General features: G+C 40.5%; 1 protein-coding gene across 1 annotated transcript; it reads left to right on the forward strand.

Moving 5' to 3' along the window:
• Positions 1-783: 783 nt before the first annotated feature.
• NONO (non-POU domain containing octamer binding) lies at positions 784-15,226 on the forward strand. Its single transcript, XM_038587678.1, has 11 exons — positions 784-940; positions 7,302-7,461; positions 8,429-8,622; positions 10,047-10,348; positions 10,924-11,019; positions 11,213-11,409; positions 11,752-11,836; positions 12,217-12,319; positions 12,888-12,927; positions 13,160-13,269; positions 14,214-15,226. The coding sequence occupies exons 2-11, from the start codon at positions 7,311-7,313 to the stop codon at positions 14,346-14,348; spliced, it is 1,413 nt and encodes a 470-aa protein (XP_038443606.1). The 5' UTR covers positions 784-940; positions 7,302-7,310; the 3' UTR covers positions 14,349-15,226.
• Positions 15,227-15,322: the final 96 nt, after the last annotated feature.

The raw sequence follows: 15,322 nt of genomic DNA on the forward strand, positions 1-15,322 counted from the left end.
GACTGGCATCCTACAGAATAATCAGTCTGATCTGGTGGTCTACAATGTATCCATGGCAATAATGACACCTGTTGAATCTCTTTGTAAATCACAGAACAATAGTGGTGTTTGGACTGCTAGGTTCCCTGGTTACCATGGAAATAGGTGGTTACAATTGTGGGTAATCACAGAAACTAAAGTATCAATCCCCGATCTCTCCCTCACCCCTTTCTATAACTATAACCATAAACATAGCTATAGTAATGACTGTTTCAGTTGGGCTTCAGGAGTAGACCTGGCAGCAGAAGCAACTGGAAATTTGACTTAGTGTCAGAGTGCAAGCCCTAATGAGGAAGTATGAAAAAAGAAACATGGCGGGGCATTTTTTTTCAGAAGGAAAAGGCTAGATCTACCACACGGAATACAATGACATTGTTACTCTTGCTCCACGCACAGGCGCAGTGCAAGAGTTCTCAGAGCACGCCTACCCGCACGTTTTCTCCCCTCCTGTTCTCTTTCCACTTTCCTCTCTCCTTTTTCGCACTCTCTTTTGCTTCTCCTACCACTTACTTGGTCTTCAAGTCTTTCCGTTAGTCCCCTTATGTCTCTCCTTCCGACCCTCTATCCCCCTCCCCCTTCCTTTTCCTCTCCAGAGGACGGCAACTTGCGCATGCGCATTAAGTAGAAAGCCTCGCTCTTTGTCCCCATCTGTCGTTCTCACGAACTCAAATCTTTCGCGTTCGGTAGCCAATAGGATTGAAGAAATGGCGGAAAAACGATTCCGCCTCTGGAGATAAACCTTGATTGGCAAGTCAGATAACTAATCAAAAACGCCAGTTTGTACCCCTTGGGAGGTACCGAGCTCCGTCGTCTCGTTTCCGGCGGTCGCGCGCTCTTTTCTCGGGACGGTAGAGGCCGTGTAGCGTCGCCGTTACTCTGAGGAGAGAACAGTCGGTAGCGGGTGAGTTTTGGGACGACATAGTTCATGTTTGAGGGGGGAGTAGGATTTTTTGCGACAAGAGGCTAGGGCGAGGCTAGCTTTGGAGGGAGGTTGGGCGTTCGTTCTAAGGCCCCTTGAGGCCTTGTCCCCGCCGCCCACACGGCCTCCTCAGCCCACCCGCAGGGGCCCATCGCTCTCAGCTCGCCTTGCTTTCTGCTTTAACCTGACTCCGTTGCCTTTCCCGCCCGGTTTCTTTGTGCGACTCATCATCGATTCTGATCTCTGTCAGTAAGTTCCTCGGCCCTTTAGCCGCCCTGGGCCTGAGGGTGTGGGGTCTATTATCCGAGAGCCTTGAAGTCGCGGCTGGAGGAGGAGGCGCTTTGTCGGCGCTCCTCCTCTCAGCTTCGCGAGGCCATTAATTCAGAATGAAAAATGGGTCGTCCCCCACGTCCCCCGAGCGATGTTTCTTTGTCAAAACTCTTAAGCTGGGAAGTTCATCTGCTAGTCCAGACCCTGCAGCTTCCCTGGCCACGTTCCTGTATGCTTTTTTCTTTTTTTAAGTCATGTTGCCTAGCTACTCGACCCATTTATAGCATCACTTTTTAAAATGGAAATCAATTTTATGAGTTTCCTATTGGCTATTTTGCACTAGGGAAAACGATTGTCAACTGAAACCTTCGTGTTCTTAGCAGAAGTTGAGGTTAGAGATGACTTGGTGGCACTTTGCTCTCTTCAGCTGAAGTTGAGGTAGATGTTGGGGGGGTAGGGTTGCCAGATAAAATACAGGACGCCCCGTTAAGTTTGGATTTCACATAGACAGCAAATTAAAGTCTGAAATCAAATTTAACTGTATGTTGTATATTTTTATTTGATACATCTGGCAACTTTCCTGCCGGGCACTGGCAGATTTATACTGTGTCTTTGTCCTACTTCCTTGTTACTAAATGAAAGGTCCTAAGAAACAACTGACTGTATTAGTGCATTCTGCAGCTTTCAGGCAGGTCCATATCCATGCAGCCATCTAGGTTGGTAAATTTTTACCAGATTTCCACTCAAAAAGTTACCTCTTTTCCTGAAAATTGATTTTAAATATGTGTGATGTAGTGCTTGGTCTTGTACCTAAACCACATTTGTGAAATCGTACTATGTCCAATAGCCCCAATCTTTCTAAACCAGCAGTACATATTTTCTTTCAAGAAAAGTTCTTTATCAGTGTTAGTCTTTGGGACAGGTAAATAGGCAAATCTTTGATTCTGATCTTTGTGCTTAGTTCTCAGAGGCCCAATGGTTAGGGGACAGTGAATTTATTGCTCAGTAGAGATTTCTGCACAAAATTCCAAATTATACTGGTGGTCATCATCAGAAATGAGTGATAGGGACAATACTTAGTACTTGCTACTTTGTGGGCACTGTTTTAAGTGACTTATACAATATTATTTCGTCTTCCCCATTGAATGGCTTCTTGGTAAAGAGTAAACTGTAAAGAACGATTGTAAATATTAGCATTGTGGAGACATTTATTCAAAAACACAAAGGTAGGCAATTTGGTTGTAAAAATGATTTTTGCTAGAACCCAAAAGAGGAGGAAGAATGTAATTGATGATATTTGTCTAATTATGGCACCAACTGAATGTAGAAATATCGATAGTGGTTGCCAGCAGTAACAAGTGCTGTGTACATGATCTCAGTGCTTAGGATAACTAGCCCTGTGAAGTGCTGTTGTTACCTCCTCCTTACAAATGAGGAAACTGAGGTTCAGAAGTTAGGTGACATGTCTAGTCGGTTTGTGGACTCTCAACTTTGAAATCAAGATGAGTTTGATTAATTGGTAGCATAGTGATGAGAATGAGCTTTAGAGTTAAATAGATTGTGAGTTCCACTCCTTGCTCCATCACATTTGGGTAACTTTAGATAGGCATCAGTTTTCTTATTCAGGAGAATAATAGTTTTGAGCACTAAATGAGAATAATGCAGACTTAGCACAGTGCCTGGCATATAATGGTTGGTAAATATCTGATATTATCATCTTAACTACCAGGCTACTTGCCACTACAGGCCACTGTCTTAGTTCAGGCTTAGTTCAGTTCTAAAACCAAAAATAACCTCCCCTGGTTATCTTACATGGTTTAGAATATCCTAGCACTTTTTCTTCAAGGAGGTAGATCATTTCTACTAAGAAATTGTAAAATGCCTTTTTGAAAAGGAGTGGTGAAGTTTGGTTAAGATGTAAATACAGAATTTTTAATACTTCATTTTGAGTGACTCTCTGAGGATTTTTATTAAGGTGTAAATATAAGTTGTGGATCCCTGAATGGGATGGAAGATACTGAGGCTGGGACCACTGACTCCTAAATTAAAAGCTGAAGGAAAAAAAAAAGGTTCCTTGGATTCTAGCCAGGGATAAAAAAGTAAGAAGACCTAGTTAGAGAAATGGCTGTGAAGATAGCTCAAGTTTCTGCTGTAGGCCAATTTGGAGTCAGAAGGGAGGTGTTTTAATAGCTGGGACTCAAATAGTTAAAGATCTGATACTAATGCCAACCTAACCCCATCTACAACTGTTGCTAGAGAAGACTTCATAAATTTTGTGTTTTAATTTCCTATCTTTATGTCTTATTTTTAGAAACATGATTTCCTTTTTTTTAGAGGAAAAAATGCTGCACTATGTGGTAAGAGTAACAAAGATTCGATTATTCTAATTTTAAGAATTTATTATAAGGGAGTAACTAAAGAAGCTTTAAGCAAGAAGAGATTATTTACTGCAGCATGCTGACAGGAAAAAGCTGAAAACAACCTAAATGTCTCGTAGTAGGGAGTAGTTTAGTAAATTAGTATATATCCACATGGACTTGTGTAGCTGTTAAAAATTATAATTATGTTGACGTAGAAGTGAGGAAAAACTGAATATAGAATGGTGCATTATAACTGCATTATATTAAAATGATAATGTATGTTTTGGAAGGTAAATAAGTAAAAATGTAAATTGTGGGAGGAATATTTACACATGGATGTGCCCAAGATTTAGCTATGAACATTGTTTATAAATAATGGTGAAAAAAATTGGAACAACCCAAGTGTCCAACACAGTAGGTGCTTGGTTGATAGCTGAAACACTGTGTCCATTAAAATTAAAGTAGAAGATTGAGTGCCATAAAAAAGCTCTTCATCATGTAATAAAGTAGAAAAGGCAGGTTGCAAAATAGTCTTTATAATATTTCATTTAGAGCACATGCAAATAAATGACTGGAAGGGTAAATGTTAACTGTTTTCTGGAGGTGGGTCTTTGGATTTTTATTTACCTTTTTTATTTCTAAGTTTTCTATATTAAAGATGTATTTTGTAATAGGTACCTTATTAATGAGAAACATAAGGTTGATGGAATGATATAAATAGGATTCAAGTCTTGGCTTCCAGTGAGGCTTACCTCAGCTCTGTTTAAAGTTGCAGTCTTAGCCCTTTTGCTCCTTATCCACTTTGCTTCCCCCCTCCCCATTTTTCTTTATTTTCCATTAGTGCTTACCTCTTATTAAGTACTATATAATTTAATTATGTGTATTTTTGTCTTACCGGAAGGTAAGCACAGTTGAAGGCAAGAATCTGCTTTTGTTCATTGATGCATCCCAAGCACCTATAATAGTACCTGGCAGATAGTAAGCATTCAGTGAATATTTGTTGGGTGGGTTCGTTTTTTTTAAAAAGGTAAAAAATGATCAATAGACCATAAACAGGGCAGTTTTCATTTTTACCTGTCTTCTGTTTCTAGTCTACATTATGTATTTTGGAGGGGGGAAAATCCTTTTCCTCTTAAACTTTTCCCTTTTAAAACTTAAACATTTTTCTTTTTTAAAAAAGATTTTATTTGAGAGAGAGAGCACGCTCATGCTTGGCGTGAACATGGGTCAAGAGAGGGGCAAAGGGAGAGGGAGAAGCAGACTCCTACTGAGCAAGGAGCTCCTCTCCCCAGGACCCTGGGATCATAACCTAAGCCAAAGGCAGACACATAGCCAACTGAGCCACCCACGTGCCCCAAAACATCAAACATTTTTCACATTTACATAGTCTTCATAATTTATAATGCTGTGTAACACTCCACTGAATACCATACCATAATTTATTTAAAAATCTTACCTCTAATTTTGGGTATTTTAAGTCATTTTTTAAAAGATTTTATTTATTTATTCATGAGAGACACAGAGAGAGGCAGAGACACTGGTTAGAGGGAGAAACAGGCTCCTCACAGGGAGCCCAATGTGGGATTTGATCCCAGACCCCCGGGATCATGCCCTGAGCCGAAGGCAGAGGCTCAACCACTAAGCCAACCACTGAGCCACCTAGGCGTTCCTTGAGTCATTATTTCATTACCATAAAGGTCATCACGGTGACTATTTCATGGATGTGGTTTTTAAATTTAAAAAAAAAAATTTTTTTTTTTGAGGGGAAGGGAGGGGAGAGGGAGAGTGAAAATCCTATGCAGGCGAACTTGACACAACTTGATCTCAACCCTGAGATCGTGACCTGAGCCAAAATAGATGCTTGGGGAGCCTGGGTAGCTCAGTTGGTTAAGCATTTCTAAACCCTGCATTGGGCTTCCTGCTCAGTGGGGAGTCTGCTTCTTCCTCTGCTCCTTCCCTCCTGCAAAGGCGCTCCTCGCGCACTCTCTCTCTCTCTCTCTTTTTATTTTATTTTTAAAAATATTTTATTTATTCATAAGAGACAGAGAGGGGCAGAGACATAGGCAGAGGGAGAAGCAGGCTCCATCCCTGGACTCCAGGATCATGACCTGAGCAGATGCTCAACCACTGAGCCACCCAGCCATCCCTCTCTCACTCTCCAATCTTTTTCTAAAAAAGTCAGATGCTGGGCAGCCCCCGTGGCTCGGTGGTTTAGCACCTCCTTTTGGCCCAGGGTGTGATCCAGGAGACCTGGGATCAAGATTAAGTCACACGGGCTCCCTGCATGGGGCCTACTTCTCCCTCTGCCTGTGTCTCTGCCTCTCTCTGTGTGTCTCATGAGCAAATAAATAAAATCTTTTTAAAAAGTCAGATGCTTAACCTATTGAGCCACCCAGGCACCCCAAAAATTATAATCTTATGGTTAATTTCTAGGGTTAGAATTTCCTGAATTACAGAATATGAACATTTTGATAGCTCTTGTTATTACTTGTCTTATGAAACAGTTTGGATATAGAATTTGATATTTATGTTGTTTTTAGTTTGGAGGGATATGATATGAAATGTGTTGGGAAAGCTTTTATATACATAAAGTATTTTCGTATACCATCATCCAGAATCAATAGTTCCCAAGCTATTGTTGCATTTTCTTTGTTTAAGAAACCAGTTTTCTGTATTTTAGAGGAATCCTAATGTTAATAAGTATTCATGAAAAAGTTCTCTGCATTTTCCTTCAGCTAAATTCTGACTAGAACGTCTTATTTTTAGGGGAAATGATTTAGAATTGGCTTTGCCCTTTTATTAGTGGAGAACTCTTCTTAAATGAGGAAGATGGTCCTCAACTTGTTAACCAGATCAATTAGAAAATTTCCATTTTAAAGCCATCAATTTTTGAATTCACTCTGGATTGTACCAGGAGTTTTCATTTTGTTTTCTTTTAACCTTATGTTGATTTTTAGATGTGGTTTAACATTATGATTGCATATTCATCTTTTTTAATTTGATGCTTTAATTGTTTTTGTAGTCATTTATCTTTGTTGTGATTAATAACAATATTTACTAAGTGCTTGCTATAGTTCAGTACTGAACTAGTGTTTTCACATATTTACGAGCCCTCTTAGCCATCTTGAGAGGTAGGTATTTTTATTATACCCTTTATAACAGCTTAAATTTGTGCAGGAATGATTTACTAAGTAGTATTTAGCTAGTAAGTGAGTACTAGGACCGTGCTTCAAATCTAAGTATGTCTAACTCTACGGCCCATAGTTTTTCTGCTATTTGTTCCACAGTATCTACTGTAGGCTAGGACTGCAAAGTGCCAGAGAACAAGATTTAATAGTCCTTGTCTTTGTGATAAGTAGAATCTATTTCCCTTGTTGTTTTAACATTATGATAGGGCTAATTTTTAGGGGGTAGCTTCTTTGGGAAAAATAGTTTCCAATTAATGTATATAATTCGTGAACTGGAAGTTTCTTAAAGTTATTCTCATGCAAGCTGTTCTCATTTAGTACTTGTCTGGTTTCTGTGTGCAACATAACTGCTGTCTGGTTGTTTTTAGGTTTTTGAATGGTATTGCTTTGCCATACTTGTTCAAAATAACCAGTTGTTTGAATCTGCAAAAGCCAGGATATCAGAAATGATAGTAACATATAAAAAATCATCAGAAGGTGACTGATTAGCTCTAAATGTATTGACAGTTAACATTTTTCTTTTAGGGTGCAAAAATGCAGAGCAATAAAACCTTTAACTTGGAGAAGCAAAACCATACTCCAAGGAAGCATCATCAGCATCACCACCAGCAGCACCACCAGCAGCAACAGCAGCAACCACCACCGCCACCAATACCTGCAAATGGGCAACAAGCCAGCAGCCAAAGTGAGTATATGTTTGTAAGGGGGGTAGATATAGTTCCTGCTTGGGAAAGGTTTCTTGGTTTTTAGATTAGTCTCTTGGGGTTATAAAGGAATAAGCCTTGGGGCACACTTTTTACTCTTTTTCCCTCCTCTATTTACTTCTTAATACTTAGGATAGAAAAAGGGTGATTCACTGAAACAAGAAGCAGACATGTTGGGTGGCAGATGAGTACAAGTTGCTGTGCTGTGTTGGCATATTCTGCTAAACAGATGTCTGTGTGTGTTGCCTCAGAGCTAGGTTCTTAGAGGTAATCATCAGATGACTGATAGAAAATATAGAAGAAGTCTGGTACTGAGTTATACTTTCAGCCTGGGGTTTGTGCCAACCCATTTTTAATCAGAGTAAACATTTTTTAAAAGCAGGTTCTATTCACTCAGCAAACTTTGAGTACCTATTGTGTGCATCTCAAACTAGAACCAACCTCAACTCTCTTTTCTTTCCAGAGATCCCTACAAAGAATTCTGCTTCCTAACTCATTTCCTTTGATTTCATTAACCCAAGCATGAAAGGATGGGAACTGTTAAGGTTATGAAGATTGGTGAGAGATTAGGAAAATGGAGCAGTTATGTTTCAAATTTTAAAAACTGATGTCTTCTGACATAAGCCTCCTTGACCTGATTGATTTTCTCTTTGACTGATACATTCTGTATTGTCTTTCTGTTTCTGACTTAGACCGGGTGGCTTCTGGCCCATAGTAGAGCTATTGAGAAGTACTCCCAGATGTCTGTGTATTGCTTTCATCTTAAATGCATACACTTTAGGGTGCAATTTACTGATAAGTGGTTAGTGGATATATTGCATTGGGAAATGGTATTTGACTTCTGTATAGCAATTCGGTTTCGTAATCTAGCGGCAGTGGTAGCTCTTTGAGAATATGACTGTAGATCTCTTTGCCCAATTTTTTGAGTGACTGTGTGTATTTTCTCAGATGAAGGCTTGACTATTGACCTGAAGAATTTTAGGAAACCAGGAGAGAAGACCTTCACCCAACGTAGCCGGCTCTTTGTGGGCAATCTTCCTCCTGATATCACTGAAGAGGAGATGAGGAAACTATTTGAGAAATACGGGAAAGCAGGCGAAGTCTTCATTCATAAGGATAAGGGCTTTGGCTTTATCCGCTTGGTGAGCAACCTTGGGCTTTTTTTTTTTTTTTTTTTTTTTAACCTTGGGCTTTTATTTTTTTTTTTTTTTTTTTTTTTTTTTTTTTTTTTTTTTTTTAATTTTTATTTATTTACTTATGATAGTCAGAGAGAGAGAGAGAGAGAGAGGCAGAGACACAGGCAGAGGGAGAAGCAGGCTCCATGCATCGGGAGCCTGATATGGGATTCGATCCCGGGTCTCCAGGATCACGCCCTGGGCCAAAGGCAGGCGCCAAACCGCTGCGCCACCCAGGGATCCCATAACCTTGGGCTTTTAAAGTATGTGCTCTGAAAGATGGGGAAGTTGGGGAATGATAGATATGGAAAATAAGGCAGTGGAAATAATTCTCAGGTGGTTTGTTAAATGTGTAATAACTGTAGTTGGTAGAACAGGACAGAAAACACAGGGTTTATTTTTATTTATCCTTACAGGTTTATGTTTTGTTTCAAGGACAGCATAGGTTTATTTGTCTAGGGCAAAGAGACTGAAATATGTCCTTTAGAACTTTTGTTTTATATAGTTAATTTCAAACATACAGAGGTAGACAGAATAGTATAATTAACCTTTATATGCTCAGTGCCCAGCTTCAATAATTATCAACTCTATTTTATCTTAGTAAGATTAAGGTTTATATAATTTATTTCCAAAGTTCCCCCATGTATTATCTCACGACTAAAACCACGAGGAGACAATTTTATTTGTATCTATTTTTGAAAATTTTTTGAAGTTGTGCTAAAATAACGCATAACATTAAATTTATTATCTAACCACTTTTTAACAATCTGATTTGGTTAGGAAATGTGTTAAGTGTGTATGAGGGAGGAACTTTTCTAGGCATTATCTGCATAAACAAGGAACATAATGTGTTAGCAAGTTTACTAGATGTGGTGGTCAGAACTAGTTTTCATTCTAGATCTACCACTAATTCAAGAGTCCATGGGCGAGTCATTTTTTTCTGGGGTTCACTTTAGTAATATGAGAGGGTCTGTGCTTCTAAAGAGGTCTTGTGGAGGGTGTACATGATTCTCATTAAACTTATATGTAGCTAGCTGAAATTAAAATATGCTAGCTGCTGTATTATAAAGGTAGGTTTTAGGCTGGTCATTGTCACAATGATCTGTCTGTCACTGCTTGGGAGGATAACCTATGATACTGATGACCATGTAAGTGGTATCAACTTCTGTACTTTCCAATTGATTTATTGCAGGGCTGTCAGCAATTAGACTATCCAAGAGAATTATCTGAAACATGTAATTTCTATTTCAGTACTATTAAGGTTTCTTTGTGTGTTGTCGGGGTTTTTGGCGGGGAGATTTTGTATTCGGCTATGCTACTTTAGGCTCTTGATGGTTGTGCATGTGGTCTTTGTCAAACTTGAGTTATTCTAACTTTGCTTTGCTTTCTAGGAAACACGAACCTTAGCGGAGATTGCCAAAGTAGAATTGGACAACATGCCACTTCGTGGAAAGCAGCTGCGTGTGCGTTTTGCCTGCCATAGTGCATCCCTTACAGTCCGAAACCTTCCTCAGTATGTTTCCAATGAACTGCTGGAGGAAGCCTTTTCCGTGTTTGGCCAGGTGGAGAGGGCTGTAGTCATCGTGGATGATCGAGGAAGGCCCTCAGGAAAAGGCATTGTTGAATTCTCAGGGAAGCCAGCTGCTCGGAAAGCTCTGGACAGGTGCAGTGAAGGCTCTTTCCTGCTAACCACGTAAGTGAAGGGTCACTTTTAGAAATAGATCTTAGGTTGCTACTTCCATCGGTGGTGTGGGGAGGTAGCCTTTAGGAAACATGTTCTTGTGTTCACTTAAAGACTTTGGATATTAATTCAGCTTAGTAGGGTTTTCAGTGTAATCTTAAATTAATGGACATAGTATGAGGATTAAGAAATAAATCAGTCTTTCAGTAGGTTGTCTTTTAATCAGTGTTAAATCTCCGCTTCCTTTGAAGTGTTAGAACTCTGAAAAGTTGTTTTGAGTATGCAGCATCCCGTTTACTTCGAGTCATTGTGTGGAGTTCTATAGATACTGGATATTTAAACTAAGTATTCTATCTACTTACTTTGAACACCTTTAAGGCTGATCTAAAGCCTCACTCCATCCTATCAACCCCAGATTCCACATAATGCCACTAAAAGAACTTGGTTACTTGGGGCTGGGTGTAAAAACTCCTTTAGAAATATGTTTAATTATCTTGCCTGACCTCTAACTACTTTACCATGCCAGTGGCAGATGTAGAGAGGAAGCCTGGTAGGGCTATAATTAACACTAAGCTTTTTTCTTCCAGATTTCCTAGGCCTGTGACTGTGGAGCCCATGGACCAGTTGGATGATGAAGAGGGACTTCCAGAGAAACTGGTTATAAAGAATCAGCAATTTCACAAGTATGTGGTCCTGAGAGGTTCCCTGCCAGGTGTTTGTCTATTTTTAAGGAAGCTTGTAAAGGGATATGTAAAAGATTCAAGTCTTTGTTATAGGTATTCACTCTCAGCCATAATGTTGGCCCTTAGGAGGAATGCAGTGCTTAGTTGGGGGATCGTGGACAGAGTTTTAATAACCCAGGAACCTTGTCTATAGGGAGCGAGAGCAGCCACCCAGATTTGCACAGCCTGGCTCCTTTGAGTATGAGTATGCCATGCGCTGGAAGGCACTGATTGAGATGGAGAAGCAGCAGCAGGACCAAGTGGACCGCAACATCAAGGAAGCTCGTGAGAAGCTGGAGATGGAGATGGAGGCTGCTCGCCATGAGCACCAGGTCATGCTAATGAGACAGGGTGAGTGTATGCTTATAGGTCTTAAATCTAGAACAAGAACAAAATGACTTTTCAGCAATTTTTAGTATCGATTGGTAGAGAAATGCCTAAACCTCTGCTTTTATACTCTGAAATATTTTGTTGATCTCAGTAGGCAGATAAGCTTGGAGATGTGGCAGAGAATACTGGCTTTTGTGGAGAAGGAAATAGTAGGCTTGACTTCATTTTTGGAATCTGGATAGCTCAGATGGCCACTCAGGGATTATATATCCCCTTTGCTTTCTGGATCTTTGTTTATGGAAAATAATTGGATCTATATGAGGAGAATGAAGAGTACTGTGAATCAGTCCATTGTTGTTCTAGATTTGATGAGGCGTCAAGAAGAACTTAGGAGGATGGAAGAGCTGCATAACCAAGAAGTGCAAAAACGAAAGCAACTGGAGCTCAGGTAACTAACTCTCAAACCTTTTTCTCTGACAACTCTGAAAGGTGATGTCTCCTGTTTCCTACTACCATGCTACCTCATGCATTTGTAAATTCTTACTGGCCACTTCTCAGGTTCTCCCTTAGGGTGGGAAATGTTTCAGCTGCCCATGGGTCCTAGGAGTTGCCCAGAGCTGCACTAAAGGGAAAGCAGCTGAGTGCTGGTGTCCTGAGGCTCCTTTTCAATAGAACTCCCCTCCCCACCCAACAAGAACACCTTTGGGTTGCTTTAGAGCTGAGCATGTTTCTTAGCTGTGACCGTTTTCAGTAGGCTGTTGATCTCCCCCATTAAGATAATCTGCTCAAGTTCTGGAATATCTGTTAAATACCTTGGTGACTCTCTAGGCAAGAGGAGGAGCGCAGGCGCCGAGAGGAAGAGATGCGGCGGCAACAGGAAGAAATGATGCGGCGACAGCAGGAAGGATTCAAGGGAACATTCCCTGATGCGGTATATCTCCCATGTGCCCATGATGTATCAGGCCAGCCATGATATGATAAACCCACCATGAGTTGTCCACTAGGACTATAAAACAAACCAGGTTATGACCAGTTTTTGCATTCTGTGAAACTCCATTTAGAAAGAAGAATTCATAGGAAGGAAAGGTAAGGTTCGAAGGGGAGTTCTTGCCTCACAGGCAATTCAGGATGAAGGGCTGGGACCAATGTATACTATTTAGATTCAGTCATTGCACAAAGATAAAATCCAGTCCGATAGCAGCCCTAACTGGTTTTCTGATGTCCTTGGAGTTACACAGATTGAGGGCCCAGAAGAAATCAACTGTCTCTCCCCTTGTCTTTTACTGACTCTGTTCCTAATAGGAGACTCTGAGTTATGTCTTTATAGCTCTAAACTTGCACAACTAGCAAGGAGATGTTGGTTTTCCTCAGCTTGATCTCATTGTATTTGGAATGTGTTCTCACTCTGTTTGCTTCCCTTAGTGTGTGCTTCTCAATGTATTATGAATGGTAGAATGTAGTGCTGTCTTGGACTGTCTTGAGTATTTCTTATTTTTCAGAGAGAACAGGAGATACGGATGGGGCAGATGGCTATGGGAGGTAAGGATTTAGGGGGTTAATGGTTCTGATTTCCTTTTTTTGTATCATTTCTGGTGAACTATGTACCTTCTCAGATGCAGTCCAAATTTAAGGGGCTGACATTTCTGGGAGCGTTTTTTTGGGGGGGTGGGGGAGAGTAACAAGCATCCTTAGCTCAGAGGTCTTGTTGAATTGTTTTGCACAGAGACTGATAATCTTTGTCTCTTGTACTGATCACACTACTCTGCTTTAGGTGCTATGGGCATAAACAATAGAGGTGCCATGCCCCCTGCTCCAGTGCCAGCTGGTACCCCAGCTCCTCCAGGACCTGCCACTATGATGCCAGATGGAACCTTGGGATTGGTAATAAACTGCAAAGATTTACAGTAATTCTAAATGGTGATAGGAGAAAGGACTTTACTCTCACAGTCCTTTTTTTTTGCCTGCCACAATTTTTCTACAGATAATCAGTTCTTAGGACCATTGTTTTCCATTAAGGTCTTGATTTTTGTTTGAATTTTGAACAAACCCAACCTCAAACTATACTTTGTCTAGGAGTTCCGTTAATGCCTTTGACTGGTCTACCAGGGGGTTTTCTTTTTTTTTTATTCTTTTTTTCTTTTTGGAAGGAAGGCAAAGAAGGTTAGGTAGGTATAATCACATAAAATAGAAAAGAATCCAAACGATTTTATGGCTCATACAAACCAGAGTTACAGTTCTAGTGTCAGAATTTTAAAACTTGGTGTGCTTAAGGTTGTTGAAGAGTGCTAGCTTGTCCTTGTCCATATAGACTTAGTTCAGGAAAAAGGACTTAGGTAGAACTTACTCAACCTGGGAATTTCCTATGTATTTTTTTAAATTTTTTATTTATTTATGATAGTCACACACAGAGAGAGAGAGGCAGAGACATAGGCAGAAGGAGAAGCAGGCTCCATGCACCGGGAGCCCGATGTGGGATTCGATCCCGGGTCTCCAGGATCGCGCCCTGGGCCAAAGGCAGGCGCTAAACCGCTGTGCCACCCAGGGATCCCGGGAATCTCCTATGTAAATTAAACATTTATATAGTAAAAGTTTAATCAATAGGAATAGGGATAAAAAAGGTGGGACAGTTGGGTGGGTCTGTAATTCTGACAGATAGCCACCTATTCAGGGATATCCACTAGAACTCTATAAACAGGCTTAGTTACCCTTAGCACATCAAAGGCTTTGAATAGTTGGGGTGGAAATGGCCTCTAGGGGAGGGATTAGGAATGGGTGGGAAGCTTGGGACTAGATTTTATTGTAACATTGCTCTTTTTCTCTTTAAGACCCCACCAACAACTGAACGCTTTGGCCAGGCTGCTACAATGGAAGGAATTGGGGCAATTGGTGGAACCCCTCCTGCATTCAACCGTGCAGCTCCTGGAGCTGAATTTGCTCCAAACAAACGTCGCCGATACTAATAAAAATTTCAATGTCTAGTTTCCCAAAAACCCTTAAAAGCAGGACCCTTTTTGGACTAGCCAGAATTCTGCCCTGGAAAAGTGTTAGGGATTCCTCCCAATAGTTAGGTCTTCCTTGCCTGTACTACTTTGAGGGAGTTTACTGGAGGCTGAAGGCAAGGGAGGGGCGATATTTAACAAATCAGTTCTGTGTGGTATATCGTTTAATTGATTCTGTGTGGTGCATTCCTGAAGTCTCATGTGATTGTTGAGGGTCTTTGGGGGGGTGGAACCATGGCAAAATGGATCCAGTTAGAGCCCCCATTAATCTTGATCATTCCATTCTTGTCCATCCTGTTCTTTTTGCTTTCTCATTCTTATATCCTCCAACCCCATAGACACTGCCACATACACCACGAAAACAAACATCCCCCATGACCTTAGCCCCATTCCATTCACTCACAGGTGGGAATTCAGGCAAATGTCCACAGAGGTCACAGACAACATACATATGATTCTGTTATATCCAGTATATTACCCCTTCATGTCCTAAGGAAGACCTTTCTCTTAGAGATTTTCATTTTAGTGTATCTTTAAAAAATCTTGTGTTAAGTTGCCTCCATCTTTTTTCTGGGTAAGAACAACCCAGGAATGGCCCTTTTATGTCTATGATGCTGTTCACAGCTTTTGATAGGCTTAGAACAATCTTGGGAACAGGGTTGCTGTATGCTGAAGGTCAGACAGTAGCTCTTAGCCTTGCCTATCTTATGTAGTTACGCTGTGCATTTTTTTTATTGGTGTACCATGTTTGATTTGTCCCTGATAACCTTTGGAGTTTTTCTGAGAAATGGAGCAGTAATGCAGCATCAACTTATTAAAATACGTTTTAAGCCTTTTAATTTTCTGTGCTATTTTTGAAAGGGAATGGAGGGAGGGGAGTTGTGTCTCCAGATAAGCATAGGTTCTATAAAGATAATCCTTTATTTTGCTCAAAA

This window comes from Canis lupus, chromosome X (genome assembly GCF_011100685.1).
Source record: "Canis lupus familiaris isolate Mischka breed German Shepherd chromosome X, alternate assembly UU_Cfam_GSD_1.0, whole genome shotgun sequence".
In the NCBI taxonomy this organism is placed as follows: domain Eukaryota; kingdom Metazoa; phylum Chordata; class Mammalia; order Carnivora; family Canidae; genus Canis; species Canis lupus.

Bases quoted from the DNA above. Each gene is read 5' to 3' on its own strand.
- NONO (XM_038587678.1), top strand. From the start codon at position 7,311: ATGCAGAGCAATAAAACCTTTAACTTGGAGAAGCAAAACCATACTCCA. The intron at 11,020-11,212 runs GTATGTGGTCCT...CCTTGTCTATAG, and splicing joins AAGAATCAGCAATTTCACAA to GGAGCGAGAGCAGCCACCCA. The intron at 13,270-14,213 runs GTAATAAACTGC...TTTCTCTTTAAG, and splicing joins CAGATGGAACCTTGGGATTG to ACCCCACCAACAACTGAACG.